Source organism: Chiroxiphia lanceolata, chromosome 6 (assembly GCF_009829145.1).
Source record: "Chiroxiphia lanceolata isolate bChiLan1 chromosome 6, bChiLan1.pri, whole genome shotgun sequence".
NCBI lineage: Eukaryota > Metazoa > Chordata > Aves > Passeriformes > Pipridae > Chiroxiphia > Chiroxiphia lanceolata.
Genome location: NC_045642.1, coordinates 56,926,495 through 56,947,448, shown reverse-complemented (window position 1 = coordinate 56,947,448; position 20,954 = coordinate 56,926,495). Strand labels below are relative to the sequence as shown.

At 42.1% G+C, this 20,954-nt stretch overlaps 1 protein-coding gene across 9 annotated transcripts; it reads left to right on the top strand.

Moving 5' to 3' along the window:
- The first annotated feature begins 4,429 nt into the window (after window positions 1–4,429).
- LOC116788461 (SERTA domain-containing protein 2-like) lies at window positions 4,430–19,201 on the top strand. Of its 9 annotated transcripts, none has more exons than XM_032691309.1 (4): window positions 4,445–4,538; window positions 6,299–6,397; window positions 7,403–7,531; window positions 15,487–19,201. In XM_032691309.1, the coding sequence occupies exons 3-4, from the start codon at window positions 7,473–7,475 to the stop codon at window positions 16,340–16,342; spliced, it is 915 nt and encodes a 304-aa protein (XP_032547200.1). In that variant the 5' UTR covers window positions 4,445–4,538; window positions 6,299–6,397; window positions 7,403–7,472; the 3' UTR covers window positions 16,343–19,201. The 9 variants fall into 9 exon arrangements, with proteins under 9 accessions (XP_032547197.1, XP_032547200.1, XP_032547195.1 ...); XM_032691304.1 differs by lacking the exon at window positions 6,299–6,397 and adding an exon at window positions 6,431–6,513 and having other exon boundaries at window positions 4,454–4,538; XM_032691308.1 differs by lacking the exon at window positions 4,445–4,538 and adding an exon at window positions 5,021–6,103.
- Window positions 19,202–20,954: the final 1,753 nt, after the last annotated feature.

Here is a 20,954-nt window from a genome sequence, read left to right as displayed (position 1 = left end):
TGCTCATCAACTCTTAAATGAGTGTGATTTCACACTCTGTGACTAATACTAAAAGTATAAAGCCACCAAGTTTCAAAGAAATGAAATAAACATCTTGGGAACATACGTATTTTTGTCAATCTGACTTGTTCAGGGTTTTGCAAGGATTGTCTAAACTCCTTTTGGTGTCTCTTGCAAAGTTGACAGTTAAGATAAATTTTCCTATTTTTTTCAAGGAAGTTCTGTGAAGAGATGAAATCACATTGAATAATTTAAGTTGTCAGCAAAGAGACTTACTTTAGATGTTTGTAGTGCCTCTTTAAAAAAAGCCAGTGAAAAATACTAAAATTTCATTATCTGACATGATTTTTGTAAGTTTGTATGGCAGCTCTTGTTTAAAAAAACAATTACTCCCTTGCTTAACCAAGATTCCCCCAAAATGAGTGTTTTATGACCTGAAGAATTATTGTGGTATGTTCATGCATGACCAACATGTCAACAGGAAAACCTAAAGCTAGGAGGCAGCTTTGCATTGCAGGGAAAACATTTGAGTAATTTCAACTGTCATCTTCTTAGGAAAGAATAATTGAAGATACAGGTGAATACGTGATTTCTTTCAAAAACAGAATTAAAAAAAAATTGTATGCACATGTCTGCTGCATTTGAAAACCCCCTAGGAGCATGTGGAAAGTGCAGGTATGTACTGCAGTAGTGAAATGCTGCAACAAAGGAAAAGTGTATAATATTTTTCATGTGCCAATTACAGCAAGTTTGGAAGAGGAGATCAAGAAAATGTAATGCAACTTCAAATTGGGATTGTGCAAGCTTCCAAAACAGGACTTCTAAAGGGAAGAACAGGTATGGTTCTAAAAAAAAACCTCAAACCTTCAAACAAAACCCAGAAGAGTTTAATACTTAGAGGGGAAAAAAACAGTACTTGTAACAAACTCATTTTTCTGTATTTGAGATCATTACTGAGGGAAAGGGTAGATATGGAAAGAACTGGGTGTTGGGATTGTTTTGTGTCCAGTGAGCTGTCAAGATAAAATTGTTGAATGTTTTTTTGTTTTAATTGAAGCTCAGTAATGTGGTTTGCTTTTGTGTCTCTGTTTGAAAGGTATAGGGAGAAAGTGCTTTTTCTTGTAAATTGTGATTCTTTTGACAGAATAATGGCTGATTTACTACTCTTGAGAAATATTCAGTAAGGTGGTGGTGGTGGTGGTGTTTTAATAACCATCTTGAGTCATGGCTCTTTTTTTAAAAAAGCATGAGTAAGTGCAGGATTAGTTTGTTCACAGAGGCTTTACCACCAAAAAGAGGTGGTAAAGCTAACCAGGCTTTAGTGCAGTATGCTCTGCCTTTCTCACTTCCCTGTGGAAACACGGCATTCGGGATCATTCTGCCGTTCAGCCTTAGAATACCTAATTAATTTCAACCAAATCTGGCAGATCTCACAGTCACTACATTTTTAGAATTCTTCTAAGTGTGGAGATGAGCGATCAGAAGAAAACCACGTTCTGTACTGATATCCAGTAACCCAGATAAGGGAGAGACATAAGTTTCCAGGCATGAGACCAGCTTCAATTAGAGCTTGTACCTTGGACTCAGAGGTAATTAATCACAGGCATAAATCCATAGGAAAGCAGTCTTCATTTGTTCCTGTGTTCCTGGAACCATGTTTTTGAATAGATGCCTAGTACAAGGGTAAGGAGAAGTAGCAGACCTCCAGTGATCCTTTCAGATGAGTTATATAGAGACCTTGATTGGTTTGGGGGTTGGGTTTTTTTCTGGTTCGTGTGAAATCTGCTGCAAAAGCAAAAGTGCTGCTCATGAGAGTGGTATCCTGGCCTGCTGCAGTGAGTATAGTCATACTGAAAGGCCATGTTTAAATCATTAAAAAAATCATATTAGGCCTCTGTTTGCCTTGAGCTTAGCTTAAGTCAAAACGGGAGAGCACCAAACTCCTAAAACATGACCTCATTTGAGAAAGTAAGGGCCTTTTAATGAAAGTTTTTTTTGTCAAGAAAGGCCTTATACTGGAGCTCAGCCCTCTGAATTCTTCACCCTGTGAGACAAGCATGGTTCCTGTAGTGTAAGGTGCAAGTTGCATGGAACATGTCACCAAGATGGACTAGTTTCTGTTTCCCTTACATGAATCCCACTGTTGACACAAGCAAAAAAAAAAAAAAAAGACCGTTTGCAAATAATCAGCGTACTCTATGTAATTTCTATTAACTTCTAACGTTAAGCCATAAATCCAAAGTTCTAATGTGTGTATTCAAACAACTCCAGGTTCAGTTTTTTCATAGCTCTTGTCAGAGCACATTTGAAACAACTGCCCTTTCTAGAAGCATGCACTGTAGAAAGCACGTGCACCCTTTTCTGTTGCACAGAACAAAAATTGGTGACAGAACAGCTGACCACATTAGGGCAATCACTTAAGAAAGTGGGGAGAGCAGTGTGTTGGTGTCTTTCTGGGAGGTCTGCTGGACAGGAGGAGAATGGCTGCACCAGAGGCTCAGGCATTGCATTGCTCCCTGGAGCTGTAGAGAGGGAGGAATTGTCCAGGGCTGTGCCAGTGCTGTGAAGCTGACCCAGTGGGGGTCAAGTCTACAAAACCTAATCTTTGCTCAAGTTATGAGGACACTTCGGTGGTGCTGCTGGTTCAGCTACCCCTGTATATGCTGCATTAGATGTAAGGATTCCAGATCTGTCCCTTCTGCATCAGCTACCTTTGTATGCCTATCTGTTGTCTATTCCTTGGAGATAATCCCTAGCATATGGCAGGGGTCGGTCCTGGTGCAATACTCCTGCTTGTCCCTGGCTGACTTGAGCAGACAGAAGAATCCTGAACATCTTTGAGTTACTCTTCCACTTAAGCCACAGTGTGTGTTGGGAAGGGAAGGGATACGGGGGGGGGGGGGATTTTTGGTCCATTCCTCCCTCTCAGTGCTGACACTGGTCTTGGTGCAGCAGATGGACCGTGGGGGTAGGGGTGTCACCCCTCAGCCATTCGGGGAGGCATCCTCCCCTCCAACACAGCTCCAGCAGCGTGTCAAAAAGGATTCATTAATGCCTCTTGCGGCAGCACTCGCTCCCCTTCTGTGCTCCGTGACCTCTGGCAGCGAGGTCAGAGCACAGCTGTGGCCCGGGAATCGGTGGCAGGAGAGAGGTGGCCTGGAGACAGGGTCCTCTCACCCCCAGTGATGGACTACAGGGTCAGCTCTGGCTTTCTGTGCCTCGCTGCCCTTCAGGTTGGGTCCTGCACCCTCCTACCCTGTCACAAGTGCCCGTCAGGAGACACAAGAGCTAAAATATGTTGGACCTGAGGGTTTTTTAAAAAAAAAAAATCGGTTCTCTTTAGCTGAATAATCACAAAAAGCAGCTGATCTTTCATCAAAGTTGTAGTGTACCTCCACCAGCCAGCTGCAAGTGTTTCTGTAGTATTTATTAGACCAACCTAGAACCTTTGTGTGCTTTTGGTCTGTACTCCCCTTCAGTGTAGGAAGGTGTCTGTGTAAACGTGTTTGAGTTTAGTTTGTTTTTACTGTGCTATAGATTGATCTAAACCATTCTCTCAGAGAGCTGATAGCTTTTTGGGGATGCATCAGGCAACCAACCCATGGCAGGGTTTGACAAAAGTCTCAAAATCTACCTTTACAAATACTTTGTCAGATTTTGAAATCTGGTTTGTACAAACACTTGTGCCAGTGTAACTTGATTACGCAAATGCCTGGGGAAAGCAAATACGAGGTTTGAGCACGGCCAAACCCACCCCATCTTTGAAGGGAAAAAAAAAAATTGAGTGAATATTCATGGGAGAATTGTGCAATGTTTGACGTAGCACTAGGGCTGGTGCGTGCCTCGTTTCCCAACAGCCCTGGCACCGGGAGTTGTAGGAACGCTGCTTTAGGGAGGCCCTGGGGCGTGCCTTTTGCTGAAATTTTGGCAATTTTGGGCACAGACGAGCTGTGAGTTCACACCAAAAAAATAATTAAAAAAAATTAAAAAGAAAAAAAAAAGAAAGAGGAGGTGGTTGTGCGCTTGTGTCCGGGCTGGCCAGTGCCCCCGCCGTGGTTTCCAGCCTAAGGCGCGGTTCGGTGCCCGGCCCGGCCCGGCCGCCCCCGCCGATGCGGGCGGGGTCGCCCCCGGAGCGCCGCGCCGGGGCCGCGGGACTCGGCGGCGCCCGGCTCCCCATTGGCCAAACCGGGCGCCCGGCCCCGCCCTCCGCGGCTCTCCGCGTGTTCTCATTGGGCGGTGCCACGGGCCCAGCCGTAGTCCCGCCTCCCGCTGCTCGCCGTCCAGTCAGAAAATGGTTGCCGGGCAGGTTGAATGGGCCGCCGGCCAATGGGAGGGCGGCCAGCTGGCGGGCGCGGCGCACGCAGCCCCCCCCTTCCCCACCCCCCCAGCGCCGCGGGCGGAGGGAAGGGCGGAGCGGAGGCTGCCGGGGCCCGGCGGGGGTGGCGCTGCCTCCGCCTCCTCCCGCGCCGAGTCCCAGCCCCGCCGAAGGGAGGGAGCCCGGCCGGCTGCGAACGAACGGGGGGTTCCTCCGCTCCCAGGTGGGGCGCCGGGCACGGCCGGGGCGGGAGGGCGCGGGGCTGCGGGCAGGGGACAGGGGGAGGGCAGCGGGGGGACGAGAGGGCGGCCGAGGCGGGAGCACCGACGGGGCGGGGGGGGGGGGGCCCTGGCGGGGAGGGGGGTCAGGGCGCGGGGGGAGCGGGGCACAGCACGGAGGGAGAAGGGGACAGCGGGGACAGGTGGAGGGGTGTCGGGCCCCGGGGAGCCGGGCTGGGCGAGGAGGGCACGGCGGGACCGCGGTGCGGGCTCTGCGGCCTCGGGGGAGCCGCGCCGGGCGCGGGGGGAGCGCCCCGAGCGCGGCCGGCGGTGGAAGTTGTTCGCGCAGTTATAATTAGCCCGGCCGGGGTCTGTGCGGGCCGGGAGGAGGAAGGGGGAGGAGTGTAACTTTTCGCAGCTCGGGAAGCCCAAGGTTGTCTCTGGTTACCGCTGCCCACGGCCGCGGGAGGGGCGGGGAGGGGGGGAGGACGGGCGGCCGCAGGAAGCACCGACGCTCCTTCCACAAAGGCCAAATGGTGGCAGGAGCCCGCGGGAGCGCGGCAGGAAAGGGCTTTCCCCTGGATCCCCAGCGTGTCCATCCCGGCACCCCCCGATCGCTGCCCCTCGGTAGTTGCGACTTGTGTGTCTGCTGCAGTTACGTTTTTTAATAGCAGGGTTTTGTTTGGCTCAGTAAAACGTGTGTCAGTCCGGGCTGCGAGCAGGTGGATAGGACTGGGGGGGGGGGGGGGGGATAAGCTCGATCTCCTTTATGCGTTTTGTAGATTAATCTCGCTAATAGATGCAGTTAATAATTTCTGCGCTAGTTAGGCCTGGAATTTTTCAAACTATGTTGGAACAGCTCGTTTCCAAAGACATAGGTAGTTTTCTGCTTTATTTTTGATGTGGCTAAAATTCTGTAGTTCAGGCATCTAACTGCAGTGTGGAAAATACCATTAACATTGAAATGAACGGTATAATCTCAAAATTCTAAAGTGACCCCTAAACAGGTACTAGGAAGGGAAGACAGGGAAAAAATTCATCTACTAGAGATATAATTCATAGTGATTTACAGCTACTATGTGTCTTCTATAGTTGTTCTTTTTTGCCTAACAGATTGGAAAAACTAAACATAATAACCTTACCTCTGTACTTCTTCCTGACACTCATCCCAGTCTGAAATCATACAGGGAAGAAGTCATAACCTCAACAGTTACTGTTGCAGGAGTCCTTTAAGTATATAATAAAGGAATTAAATTTGATAACTTCTTGACTTCGACTCCTTCTAGCAAAAGATTGGACTTCTAAAATCCAACAAACAGTACTGCTTAGGGCTTTTTTTTTTTTTTTTTAGCTAAGGTGCTAAAGTCTAAAACTTTTCAACATTTTAATTTGCTTATTAGCTTTTTTAGGATTCTTTAATGCTAAACGACTTCGCATTCTAAAACATGTTCTTTTATATTCAGCGTATAGAAAATGCAGTGACTGCACACCTCTCCCTGTGACCTAACAAGTGCACTTTAATGAACCTCAATAGTGACCTTCTGATGTCCTGCTGTTTCAGAGCAAATAGGTTATGAATCTTCATTTGTCTCTTTGTTTGGGGCTTTTTTAATTTACAAATAGCATGGATTTCTTTATAATGGGAAAGAAGTCAGCTTCGAGGAGGAGGAGGAGGAGGGCGATGTTAATGTGTTTGTTGCTGTGGGTTAGATTTGGCTTTCTTAGGTCACCGGCATTTTACTGCTGTTTTACTGCATCTTTACAGTTCCGAGGTTCTGTAAGCGGAGGAGCCCTTTGGTAGCATCAGGCTATGAGTTGCTATGTAAGATGAACTGTAGGCGTTTACTTGCCCATCTGTCTCAATGTAAGACTGCCTTTCACTATGTATTATTTTCAGATTTGTGAAATAATGTATGAACTCTTGATTTTCGATCGGGAAGGACTGTGTTGACCTGGATAGTACTGATCCTTGCTCTTGTGGTACGTTTGTGAAGTGGTTTGCTGTAGATGGGGTCAGGTGTCTGTGTGTGTGCTGTGCACAAACAGGCATGGTAGGTCCAATCCTGGCTCTAGGCTGTTAGCCTATGTAAGGGCTTTAATTCTTGAAATTAGTAACTGTTTAATTCTTTAGGTGGAGGTGAGACCCCAAGAGCATGGATCATGCGATTCCCTCCACATCTCCTAGCCTAGTCCATAGTTTGCTGTCACTTCAGCCCTTTCACATTTCCCAGAATTTCCAATGCCTTGAGCTAATCTATGATTTAATCCATGTGGGCTCTAGCCAAACTGCAGATGTTGCTTTATCAGGGTTTTGATGGAAATGATGCCACACTGAATATTAGATGCAATCATAGGATACCTTGCCAGCTATCTTCTCATACTGGTTTTGTTTATGCTGAAAATGAGGAAAGTTAGGGAATTTAATAAAAATCTAACTGCTTTTGCAGCCTGTAAGTGTTAGGGGATAATTCTGAAATGTAGTTCTTCACAGTGCATGGTATTATCTCCTGATTGTCTGAGTCTGGAGATGATTGCAAATGTAAATTGGCGTTCAGTAACCTGAAGAAGTATCAGTGCAAGATTTTATCCTAAAGCCTAACACTTAGAGGATCAGCATTCTGTAGTACTCATTTATGAAACATAATTTCCACATTTCATGTGTTCATAGGTGAAACTGTTAGGTTCCTCTTATTTCAGTATATTCGTGAACTTCAGTTTTTCTTGCTCACGTTTATCTGTTTTAATAGGATTTAGCACAAATCATTTAAAAAGTTGTATTGAATTGTGTGCTCAGTGCTTCTTGTTTAAAAAAATAAAACCACCACACAGTAATGAAACACTCTGGTTTTGTTTTCTTTTTCCTCTTAAGTCACATCATCCTACCTCGGTGGATGGCTTGGCCTCTTGGGTAGTTCAAGACTCTTGGATGACCACGCTTTATGCAAAATCCAGAATCTTCCTGCCTGGACTCCTTTCTGTTTTCTGAGGGTAACTACTTGTATGTTTTTATGAAATTGTATATTATGTGCATAGAGCACGTTCTGATAATTGGCTGCAGATGTTGTTTGTGGGTTAAAATGGTAAACTGAAAAATATCTTTTAAAAACAGGGTATAGAATATAAAGTGAAGTGCTTAGACTTAGTGAATCATATAAGCTCTCTGGTTTGAGTGTTCTGAATTTGCATTACTGCTTTTTTCTTTTTCCATTATAATGAGGACTTGTTATAATTCAGCAAAGCATATTGCCATAAGATCACATTTTTCTTGGAAATTTGTTAACTAAGGCCTCAATCTGCCAGTGAGATCCACTGTTCAGCTGCTAAAATTGTGTTACTATCATGTCTTATGAGAAGGCAGCACTTTGGATACTGATGTAAAGTTGTGTGTTATGAGAGAAAGTTCAAAGTGATGTCTGAAAATTAAGTACCTAAATACCCCATACAGAAAGCTAGAGTAAAGGCATGGTCCTCTATCAGGAAAAGAGCCTTTTTTTCTTGCTTGCTTTTACTGTTAATTGTCCACTTTTTCTGGTATAGTATGGGCATGCCAATTTTTATAGTTAATAAGGTTTGACTTCCTTTATTAGTGGATCTTTTAGATTACTGTAACCCTAAAATATATGTCAGTATTACATAGGTGAATGCATCCGGTATCTGTATTTGAAGTAAAGAAATACTGTAAACAAAAGAGATTGAGAACTGTTCAGTTGACTAGAACAGTTGAAGAGGTATGTCATCATACTTGCAGTTCTAATGATGCTTTGCCTCTCCAGTGGGATGCTTTGGTGGAATGGTGGTGATTCAGTTCTCCTTGCTTCCTCTGTGATTCCTTTATGTTCTCACTTAATTACAGTTTAGTTTTGCTGTGGGAGATTCTAGGTTTGGTAAGTCTTGATCACGTATTAGCTTTTGCCAATGGCTATTGCTCCTTAGTTTAAATGATTTCAGGCTCTTCTTCCTCTAAAAAAAAAAAAGAAATCCACCCAGAATCCCTGGGAAAAAAAGTCTGCTAAACACACAGATGTACACCTGTGACCTTTATTTGTAGATGTGAAACAAGATGCACAAGTGACAGGGAAGAGTAACAGTGATTTAGTTTTTCTTTTAAGGATGGAAGTTTCTCTACCCAACACTGGTACTCCCTCAGCAGCTCTCAGCCTCCAGTGTTAGATATCAGCTGCTGAGAATATGGTTCATCTGTTGCAAACAGCCTGGATCCACTCTTTTTAGCTGTGGAAGGTACACATCCTAACAGAGAAGTTCCTTCTCCAGAGGAAACTTCTATGCTCTGAAACTTAGTTGCCACAGTTTGTAAAGCAAAGCTCTTACCAGTGCTTTATGTAATAAAATGGGAGTAAGGAACTTAGGAAGATGTCCTTAAGTGCAGGAATTTTCCAGATCCCATTAGACATAACAAACAGATTGTGTGGTTTCAAACAGATTGAGGATTTCAAACTAACTTTGAAATCAAGGTAAAACTTACTCCAAAGTGCTTCATAAACCTCATTTCAGCTCCTAAAATATTTGTGTATGATACAGGTTTATTCTCTACCTCCACAAATAGTGAGTGACACTGTGAATGTTATGAATTCCAGATTAATTCTGTGCTAAACTTGATCTTCTTCTCATTCCTTTCCTATACTTAATGAATGTTATTCAGCCTACTCTTATTTTCAAAATGTGGGGAAAATCCTTAGGTGTGGGGGTTTTTCTGTTTTGTTTTCAGGGCTGGTGTGTGTTTGTTTGGTTTTGGGTTTGTATATTGGTTTTGTTGGGATTTCTTAAGTCTGAACAGTAGCATATCTTGGTTCTGTGTTTCAGTTGCTTTACTGGTAACAGACACGGGTGTATTATAGGTCAGGATTTGTTGATCAAGAAGTTGACATTAATTCTCCTCTCTTTGAGCAGCTATTTTCTGGTAATTTCTAACTCCTGTGAAGAAGTTGTTGCATAGGAGTTTTGGTATGGGAGTAAGCTGGTAGGACTGCACTCCTCCCTGTATGCACACTTTTAGTCACTTGTGCCTTCTCCAGCAGTTACTCATCCTGGCTAAACTGGGGCAGGGCTGAGGGGGGTGGGGAGGCAGTGGACTTGAATACATTTTTATATATTTGAAAGTTGTCTCCAGGTCCAAATTACTTTTTAGTTTGGGTGTTTTCTGAGGTGTTTAAATCCTCCTTCCCTCACTTCCTCTGAATTTTTGCTAGCAGCCAAGATGTGATGTTGTGGGGACCTCCAGCACTTGCTGAGGACACCAGATCAGATGCACAGTTCTGTGTGGTCTGACAGCTTACTGTGTTACGTAAGTCATGTTCAAGTGATCAGTGCTAAGTCCGGATGGGAGGAAGGGATTTGTGCTCTGTCTGTTCACTGTACCTTCAGCCTTCCCATTTTCTTGTGCAGCTGGATATTCGTGGATATACGTGGATAAATATGGTACACGAGTCAATAGCCAGTCCGCCACTTAATTAAAATTATTCATGAAGTTGTGTTGCCTAAGCTAAGATGTGTGTCAGGTAGGGGAAGGGTTATCATTAAAAACAGTATGCAGCATACATCAAATAATTCTGGGAAGTAACCGTAACTGTTGGGATGTTTGTCTTCCTTTGCACTTCCTGCAGATAGATGTGTGCTTGTGAGATGTGTCCGTGGAAGAGAGGGGAGAGCAGGACGTCAGGTTATCAGCCAGCCTGGGTCAGCCACTAACACAAGTCTACAATCCAGAGACACTTCTGCCTGTGTTTACTGTTACATGGCTTCTACAGTTATGAGACAAAGGAGACTTTGAAAGGGAATTGACCAAATTACAATAGCAAGGAGTCTCTAATTTTGATTTTAATACATAAGTTGCATTACTAGAACTGGACAGGCAGCTTTCACTCATGAGCTGCTTACATCTCTGGAGAGCTGGTATTTCTGTCCCACAAGAAAAAGTAATATTTCACTTTGAGACAGTCTTGGGCAGAAAAATGAAACAGTGTGGCTGCATGGAAAGGGTCAAGCAAGTCTGAATTTAGTAATGTTCTAAAAAGAAAAGCCAAAAGGGACCACTATCAATTAAATTATTTTTATCTGTATGGTGAAGGCCAGGTACTGTATTGAAGATCTTGCTATTTGAACATATTATTTAAAGGTACAGTAATAACTCCTGTGTAGTTGACTACAGTGCTTGTTTTGTGCATGAAAAGTTCATGTTCACACAATACTAACCATGGCAGTCATGTTTGATATACTCATTATTTTTGAAGCTTTTCTCTGCTGAAAATTTAAGCTGTGTGAGGTTCTGGGTTCTAAACATCGTTTAACTTGCTCTTCAGTTCTTCCTCATCTTCCAAAAAAGTTTTTAAGTAGTAGTTTGTTCAGATAGAAGTAATTGAAGGTTTTCACGTTTCATTATTCCTTGAGACTGTTTCCAGCTGTACTTCCCAACCATGTGCCAGTGGCAGCTGTGCTGCGCTATCAGACCCTGTGACAGATGGAGCTGAAATGGTGGCACGAGCCCTGTATTGTCCACGGCACGTCGCAATGTGAATTTTTCTTGGTAGCCTGGAATGTTTCTTCTGAGAAGCTGCACCCTGGCCAGGCCTGTTTGTTTGGTATTCTGTGTGGATTTGCCAACCAGGGACGTGCCTCTTCCCTCCCAAGTTTTTTCAAACCCCGGTGCGGTGTAGGATTACAGTGCATGGATGCTTCTTCCCATCTTAGCAGGGAGGAGTTTCTATGAAATGTCCTCCATGGAGAACTGGAAGAAACTGAGGAATATGCTGGCAGGGGCAGAATTTCTACCTACAGACTCCATTGTAGTTCAGTGATGTGAATAGAGAGTTTGGTACTCCTAAATATTGAGTTCACTCTGCTTCCTTTTCTCTGTGTCTGCAAGATAATTTTAATTAAAAAAGCATTCTGCCATAAATGGCCTGTGGCTCAGTTTGCATTACTATAATCAGAGAAGATGAGAAAATTCCAGAAAAAAAGTTATTGAGATGTGTTGTTCCTCATTGTTCCTGGGTTTTTTTTCACGACAAAAGATTCTAAAATAGATCATCTGAACTCAAAAGAAAATTTGGTTGCGGAACTTTTTCAGGCTTCAATAAAAGGGTGACTTGCAGCTTACTGCTTTTATAATTGAACAGCAATGTACAGACCTCACATTTGAAGTTGGCATAAACTTTTAATTTTTGTTCAGTGTATTTACTTACAAATTACAGAGTTATCAGATTGGCACGTTTCAAAATCCTGTTACTTGATCCATTTTTTCTTTTGAGATCAGAGTAGGTTCCAGGAATTGGGCTGGAGTAAGGAAGAGTGCAGTTTCTAGAGACTCTTTGTACTTTGGTGTGCCCAGATTGTGCTCCTGTGAACTGGCTGTGCTGTTGTGTCAGCTGATGGAAGGGCTGACACTGTGCAGCAGCCGCTCGTGCTCTGGCCATGGCAGTGTAGGGTTGTGTGTGTTTGCTCTCCTTACTGCCCAAAATTGAAGTGGGGTGAGCATTGCATAACTAAATAGTGTGATCAGCATCTTCTGTTGCAAAGTAATGCTGTCAAAGAGAGCATTTGAGAGCGTGAATTTTGGGTTTGGGATGGGATGTCTACACAGTGCTAGAAAAGGACAAGCTGCTTAAGAAATACGGAGTAGTTTGTTAAGGATCTGACCCTGTCAGAAATCCTTGTGTTAGAAAGTAAAGCAAAAGGCCTGATAAAATGTAGATTAGCTGGTAACAAAGGGGCTTTGTGTCTTTTGTAGGTCAGCAGCTGAGTGTGTTTGACAAGAACTGAAATGTAATGTCTCCTGTAGCAACGATGGCACTAGTCATTTTTAAATCCACTGTACCAATGGTACTCTGGTTTTTATTAGCCTTTTCCAAATTTTTGTGCAGCCTCTGAAGTCATTTAGCTCCTGGAGGGAGAGTTAGTGATCCTTGCAATTAGGAAAAAATCATGTTAAACAGACAGAAATTTTATACTTAAGGTACTGTCATGTTTGTGTATTTTAAAAAAACATCGTTGACATCTAGAGAGTGGGGAGTATGTTAAGTACTTTTTTTGAAGTTGGAGCAAATTATGTTTCTTGCACTTCATTTTTCTAGTCGAGTGCTGTCAAGCTCAAGCATTGTTACATATTTCTAGAATGCTCTGGGACAAATTTTATGAAGGAAATTTGAGCAATGAAAAGAAGGGTGTCTGCCTATATGAGTATGAAGTATTTAGTCTAACTAGGCTACTGTTTGAATTGAAAAGTCAAACTTGTCATTTTAAGTTGTTTTTGTGAAATTATACATCATTGCCTATGCTAGTTTGCTTGCTCTTTAAGCTTGCTTGCAGAATTTAAATACTAGCACATTTTTGAGATGTAAGAAATTAACATTATTTATATAATTCAAATAGATAAGAATAATATGTCCTGTGTGTCTAACAAAGCACAAGTATATATTTTTAAAAATATTAAAAGCAGTAAATTATCAAATCCAAGCATTCTGAATGTATGAAATGTCAGAATTACTGTTTTCTATATGGTTGTAATTTCATTCCCTTATGAGTGTGAATTTTGGTTTGCTTTAATTAATGGAGAGGAAAAAGAATAAAAAATAAAAAAACCTAGTATGCAGTGTATGTGAACAATGGTACTTAGTGAATAAATAGCCATCTTATAGTAGTGTTATGAGGTAGTGCTTTAGGTAGTGCACAACATTTAAATGCTACTTAAAATGGAGAGTTAACAATTTTATTGTGAGTTTTCTCTGATTTGCAGGCACTGATTCTTTCATGATGAAGGTTGGCATATTTAGCAACAGTTTACTTGTCCTGCATAATTGTGATTTTCCATAGATTGTGTCAAAAATTATCAGTTACTGACAGTGTTGTCAGTAGTTTGAGGATGCCTGACACACACACTGCTTCCCCAGAATACTTTGTTATTATATTTCGTGCCTGAACTTTATATCCAGATTTCTTCTGATTTTGTTTGTCATGGAGTGCTTAGTACTGGCTGGTTCTGTCTGCTCTAAATGGGGTGCTGGAATGAGGGAGCGATACGTGATCAGTGTGGGAAGATGACCTGGGTGAACAGGCACACCACATCCAGACACCTTCTGGTTTTTAAAGATATTCAGCTGGTGCTGTGGCAGTTTAGCAGAAAACTTCAGAAAAAAACCCAGACTTCCATAGTTTAAAAGCACAGCACTGGTAAAATTACGAGTAATTAAAGCTGAGGTTTTGTTGTTGTTGTTTTTGTTTCAAGAGTGTCGGTGTTAGTGAACTTAAAATAGGCCAAACTACTCCCTGTTAAATAGAAATGCATTCTCAGGAAAAGTTGAATTTCATCCAGGTACGTCCCTTAAAAAAAAAAAAAAGTGTACAATTTAGAAGTCTCAAACCTAAACTCCTGTGGCAGCTGTCTGATTTCTCTTGTGTCTTACTGAGGAGGAGGCACTGCTTGCTTGCTTTTCTGTTCCTCCAGAGGAGCTGAGTTCTCCAGCAGCCTTGTCGAGGCAGATGGATGCAGCCACGGAGCCCTGCAGTGCTTCCTGCAAATCTGGAGAAATCCTGAAAGTAAAGGAGGCTTTATCCTGCTGCCTTCTCCTTGTCCCCAAAAGTCTAGCAACAGGCTAGCAGCTGGCAGCTGCAGCCATCAGCTGAGCTGTTGCTGGCAGTAGCCAGTGCTCACATGAAAAGGAAGTTGGGAGGCCCTGGGTAGCATGCAGGGTCTGGATCATTGTGTATGAAGGATCTGCCCTTAATCTGCCACTGGGTGTCTAATTTATGATTGCTTAATTTTTTTTAATTGTTTGGCAGTGAGGTGTCAGCATTGTGTGCAACCAAGATTTTACCAGTGTTTCCTGTGCACAGTATATGTCTTTTTCTGTGTTCTATGCAAGTCAGTGCACAGTGCTTGTTGTCCCTAATGAAACACTTTAGATTTGGGATGGTAATTGCAAAGTACACAAGCAGATATTTGTTTGGATTGCCTGTATTTTAGGGGAGTGTGAGTGTACCGGTTTTTGTACCACAATGTTCTAGACCCACCGTATTTCAATGCAAGAGCACACAAAGCAGACTGAAAGCAACTAAATTCTATTTCTTTTCTTTGGTTTGCCAAAATTGCTTAGTTTTAAAATGCCATTTGATAGCTTCCTCCCTAATGTCCTTAGTGTGAAGTCAGTAGCAGCTTGTGAACCAGCAGCCGTGAGCACTGATTGTCGCTCTGTGAGCTCAGTGGCCCAGCCAGATTCCTCACACCATTTTGCCAAACTACTCAGCTATGGAATGGATATAAGGATCCCATGGGAGGGCCTGCTATTGGTCTTGCTGGGTGGTTCAACTACAGTCAAACAACTTTAAGTCACCAAAGAAAAAGAAGAAAAATTAGTTCTATGGAGAGTTCTCAGAGACACTGAGCAAGATATCGCAAATACCTTCATGACATAAAAATGGGTGTTGAAAACTAGCTTTGAAATATTAATTACTATACCTAGGAACAAATGTTAACATGAAAATGGTGAAACATTCTTTATAGTTGTTCTGATGCATAGTGTAAGCATCTATTTTATTTCACATAGACATTCAGATATTTCTCGTTTATGAATTTTTGTACACTATATAATTTAAATGGATAAGAGGCCAAAAAGCTCATCTATTAAAGATTTTAAATAATTAAATTCATATTCTCATAGTGGAGTTAAAAGTAAACCTTAAACACAAAACTTAGAGGTATATAGCTTTTTAAAAACAGAATTACTCTATTTCTTCCATATTTCCTGTTTAAAAAGAAAAAGTCGCTGTGAAACAATATAGCTGGAAAGTGCATCTTTTCAATGGAAGTAGTATTGAGTAGGATTTCGCTCTGTCTCTTGATGTGTAATATCAGAGTCTTAAGTTAACCAATACAGGGGTTTCAGAATTGTCTGTAGAGGTGATAATCTTGCCCAAGGTTAATTCACAGTTTCTCTCTTCCAGGTTCATGTTGGGGAGAGGTCTAAAGCGCAAGCTGAGTGACTATGAGGAGAACATGGCTGGTCTCTCGAGTGCCTTTGATTCCAGTCGAAGTCTGCCATATCCACTTAAGAGGCAGTTGGTGCTCAACATGTGCCTCACCAAGTTACAGACGTACAAAATGCTGGTGGAACCGAACTTGCACCGCTCTGTCCTCATCGCCAACACCGTGCGGCAAATTCAAGAGGAAATGAGACAAGAGAGTAACCAGCAGCCAGTTAACATCTGCCCTGGCATTACTCCTAGTTCTCACAGCTACCCAGGGATGGAGTCATCTGGGATTTCTCTTCAGTTGCCTTCAGGTATTAGTCAGCAAGAGTCCAACTGTTGCGACTTGCGGTCTGTAGAAGACCCGATTGAAAACAGCCTGCTGATAGTTTCAGATGATGACATGTCGTCTGCCATTTCGTCTATTCTGAAGGATTTAGACTTTGTAGAAGATATAAGCCCTCCTACTTGTCTGGTTCCTTCTGGAGATGACCAGCCAAAGTTTCCAGAGAATACTGGTCTGAAACTAGAAGATGATAGGCAGGATTTGAAGGGAGCTGAATGTGTATTTGGTTCCTTTGAGATTTCAAATTCAACTAGTTACTTGAAGGATTTGGCAATAGATGACATTTTCGAAGATATTGACACTTCAATGTATGATTCAGACTTCTGTTGCCCTCCGCTAATGCCGCCCAGATCACCATCTCTTGCTACAGAAGAACCATTGAAAACCTTTCCATCTTGTAATTCTTCTTCAGCAAGCAACATTCAGATATGTAGAACAGATCTCAGTGAGCTGGACCACATCATGGAAATTCTCGTTGGATCCTGATACTTGTTTTACCCAAAGATACTTTTTAACTGCCACTTTCATTTGGTTTCAGGATAAAAGCCACTGGAAAAGTTGTAAAGAATTCTTTAAGACAAAAACTACATAACAATTTGTCTGTAGTAGGATTTTCTAAATAATTCCAAAACTTAAAAACCAAAAAAGTGGCAGATTTTTTTTAAAAAAAGAAATATTTATTTATCAGAACTGTGCAATCATCATTTTCCTTCCAGGGTGTATGTGGAACAATAGGCACATACCCTCATCACCCCTCATGCCTCTTTCAATAAACTTTTTTATGTGCAATTTTTAATTTGACAGAAGAATTTACATGCAAAGCAAATTTCATATGAGATGATCTTTTACAAAGCCTCCACTTTATTTTTAATATCAGAGTCTATGCCAAGTTGGCATCCGTCAAGTTGCAGAGTTAGATCGTGTGGATTGCAGACACATTACTAGAGATGGGTATATTTTAAAAATGAGACACGCTTTGCTTTCTTTTGGTCAGAAAAGCAGATCAAGATACTTACCAACAAAGTCTCTTGCATTTTCTAAAGCATTCAGAACTATTTATTTTTGTAAATTTTATAGTCTTTCTACATTTTACTACGTTATTTCATCATAGTTCAAATATAATGGACTTCTAGTTGGATGTGTTTAGCACTACCTCTGAGCTGAAATGCTTTAACTCTTTCCAGTGCTTCATCTAAGACTGCAGATCTTTTTTTGTTTCTTTTTTTTTTTTTCTGGGGGAAAGTACTTCTAACTCATTAAGCTGATCCTTTGACAGTGACCTAGCTGATTTGTGAAATCAAGGGTATTCAATGTTTAAAAACTTTTAAGTATTTACAAATGTAATTTATATGTAGATTGTGCAATTTAACATTTTTCTGTCAGTATTATGTGCTTAGATTTTGAATAATCTTGGCGTTCTTTAAATTAAAACTTACTATGTACAGGTAGCTTTTTATTCTGTTTTGGAAAACACTGTCCTCCAACCCTGCTTTCACTACAATGTTTTAAGATGATTTTTATGTGCAATATTATTTAAAAAGATACACATTTGTATACCTGGCATTGCGGGAAGGAACGCTTCAAACTTAAAAAACCTCTAGCACCTTTGGAGGATACTCAGAGAGAGTCAACCATTTCTCTGTCCTTTAAGAAACAAAGCTGAGAACACTTGTTGCGACAACGAGTGCTCACTGCTCTGAGTGCTCCTGGAACACCCGTGGGTGAGTCAGTGCCCATGACTCAGTCCTGCCGCGCAGCTGCGTCCGGGAGAGCTCCGGCTCTGACCACGGGGATGCGGCGCCGGGGCCACCTGGGCCTTGGAACCATCGTACTGCTGCCCCAGACCGTGCTGGGGAAGGAGGGGCACGTGTGGCAGGTGTGTGAATAAGGATATATAAACACACTCAGTAGCTGAAGACGAGATTTGCAGTGAGAACTGTTTTTCCATAAGACACTTTGGATACTGTGTCTCAGCCTGAACTGAGGTCTATGTCCATCCCTGCTACCGTCTTCTGAATTACACACTTGCACATTACTTTTTGGTTTGGGGTTTGTTTTTTTTTTTTCCTCTTTGGTTTTTTTTAACGATAAAACTTTTACTTTGTTCTTGAAAGCTGCAGCACCTGTCTTGAAAATTTGCAGTTGTAAAAGCTTTGCTTTGGTTTGTTTGTATTTTTGGGGTTTTTGTTGTTCTGCTGAGACTTTTCACGAACTGAGCATCGGCAGAGGAAAAAAATGTTGCCTCTATGTTGCATCTCACAGAAGTTGAAATCCTGGCCCTACTGAAGGGGCCAGGGTGTCACCTGGTATTTCTAGTCTTAACTGATGCTGTGGCACACCTACCTTTTGCAAAGATCTCCATTTTTTACTGTGACTCTCTTGGTTAACAGTTAGCTGCCGATATCATTTGGTATCCCAAGCCAGTGGAGAACCATTTCAGGTCACATCCTTTGCAGCCATCTGGGTTGTTTAGCAACCGAAGGGTATAAATGTATTTATATGCATATATTGTATTGATTCTAATATAAAACTTCTGATCTAAAGTATTTTGAATTGCTGGATAAAGGGATTTGTTTGAAGAGTGTATAAATAGTTCTTGAAGAGGTACAGCTTCAGAATGTACACAGATTGTGCATTGTGTATAGACTACTCTGGCTTTTCCTCAGCCTCTTACTTTTGTATTAAAAATATGACTGAATAAATCCTTGAAATATTAAGGGCCTTCTGCACTGTGATGAAACAGAGTTGTGGTTAAAAAAGTCTTTAAATTCAGTGATGAGGGATAAAATAAAAAGACTGCATCTAATTTCTTTTTGCATTTAAAAATATGGAGTGTTACTATGCAGTAAAGATATTTTGGTATGAAAATCGTATCATGTAGCAAATAGTGAACACTTAATAAATCCACTTACCTTGCAGCACCTACTGAAACAGAAGAAAACTCGCTTTTCAACATTTACATACTAAAGATTTTTGTATACTGCAGAGAAAGATTAAATTGTTGGTAGATGTTTTATCAACAATTCAAGATGCAATTTTTGTTCAAGTCCTTGCTACAAAGCTCTGTTTCTAATTGGTTGCTTGTGTCACAGTGCCAAGACCATGAGCTGGTGTGTAATGCAGTTCGGTTATGTATGGAATTATGTGCAAAGGGAAGTTTAATTTTTAAATATGCACAAACTAATTTTAAAATCCTTCCATGTAAAATGAAGTTAGAGGCTAGTTGTGGTGGACCTATTTATTGTATGTTTGGAAATAAAAGCCACAGTTTTGCAGTTTAACCGTTTATATTTTGAAGACTTTGATACTTGACTGTTTTAAAAACAAAACAAATGTTGCACCTTGCTACCCTTTCTTTGGTCTCCCACTCAAACAATGTAACATTTTCCCTAGGGTTTTCTATCTTTTTTGCCTTAAAAACAAAACAAATGTTGCACCTTGCTACCCTTTCTTTGGTCTCCCACTCAAACAATGTAACATTTTCCCTAGGGTTTTCTATCTTTTTTGCCTTTCCCTGCCCTTTCTCCCCAGACATTCTAAACCTCTATGGAAATCACAGGCACCATAACAGGGTTCCACTTGAGGTTTCTACATAACCTGAAGGATAAGGATTCCCTTAGGGAAGCATCACAGCTCAAGCTGGGTGCCTCCAAAGATGGAGCCTGAGCACTGAAATTCCTGGGCAGTTATACCTATACAATAATAATGATTCAAACCAATGATAATATTGGGGTCTGGGGTCTTCATGCTTTTTACTGATTTGGTGGGTTTTGGTGTTTCAGTGCTAAGTGGCCCTTGTCTTGCACAGCATCGCACCCTCCCGGCCTGATTTGCCCAAGTCTGTAGTTTGGAATTTGCCATGTTCTAATAACATTGTTACAGTAGGCTTTGTGTACTTTAGCTATTAATATTTAAGTCCTGCTTTGTCTGCTCTGGCTGTTATTAGCTCTGAGTTGTGACTAACTCCTTCACCATCGTGTCCTCTTTGTGCGTCCCCACCAAACAAGGGATGGCCCACAGAGTGTTTTTATGATCAATGGAGCGGGAGGGGGGATTCTGTTGGGAGCAGATGACATGTTTTTAGCACTTAGCTGTCCCCTGGGCTTTGTCTCCACTGCCCTGTGTAGTCTTCCCAGCCCCTGCAGTTCTTAGTGTCCCCTCAGGGGTTGCCAAGCTTGAAAGCAAGTGTCAGATACCAGTGTCCTTGATGCACATACTGTTGACACTTAAGCCTTGTGTGCTTGTCAGGCTGGGACAAAAACCCTGCCACTCTGGGCTAGTGAAAGGCTGCGTGTACAAATTAAACCAGCAGCTCCAGGTTTAAAGGTTTCCATCCCCTTCCTGTTGTGGATCTCTACAATGAGATCCTGACTCTTCTGCAATGAATGTTAAGGTTTAAACTGAGGCAGAATCCCAGTTTTCCCTCATTTTTAAGGGTTTAAATTGAGAGGAACCTATTAATGTGCCACTATAAGAGTTACATGAAGGAGTACCTTCCATTTTAAAGGGTAAAAATGTTCATATATGCATTGAGGCATAACAGAGCACTCTCCAGCAACCTGGTCAAGTGGAAAGTGTCCCTGCCCATGGCTCAGCAGCCCCATCCAACCTGGTTATGAACGATCTCATCATTTGATTAATGAGACTGCACTGGCTGCTGCTTACAGACCAGGAATTCTTCCTGCCTTTTGTCCTGGAGCCTGCTGACCAGAGGGTAAAAACAGGTCCAGAAGGAACTTCACAGAAACCTGATTTTGTGACCACCATGCCATAGTGACTGACTCATTACTGAGGAAGAAGGCACTGCAGATGCTGCAGCACAGAGCTGAGCTTGTGCCAGTGGCAGTAGAAAATGCTGCCTTATGAGGGGGTGCTGCAGCTCAGCCTTTTAGGAAAATGTTTCTGAAGTATTGCTTTTGGGTCAAGCTGAGATTCTTTAAAGGTAGTGTAGGGTTTCATACACTTATATAGATTTTAGCCAGGTTGAAAGATCTGAGCTTAAAACTGCAGAGCAGCTCAGCTCAGTGCAAAGCTGCTTCAAACACGACTGCCTGGGGACATGTTGGTGCTACCCGGAGTGCTCTGTCCAGCTCTGTGT

Coding starts and splice junctions, on each gene's coding strand:
- LOC116788461 (XM_032691306.1), top strand. CDS start 7,473: ATGCAAAATCCAGAATCTTCCTGCCTGGACTCCTTTCTGTTTTCTGAG. Junction 7,532..15,486: donor TTTTCTGAGGGTAACTACTT/GTATGTTTTTAT, acceptor TCTCTCTTCCAG/GTTCATGTTGGGGAGAGGTC.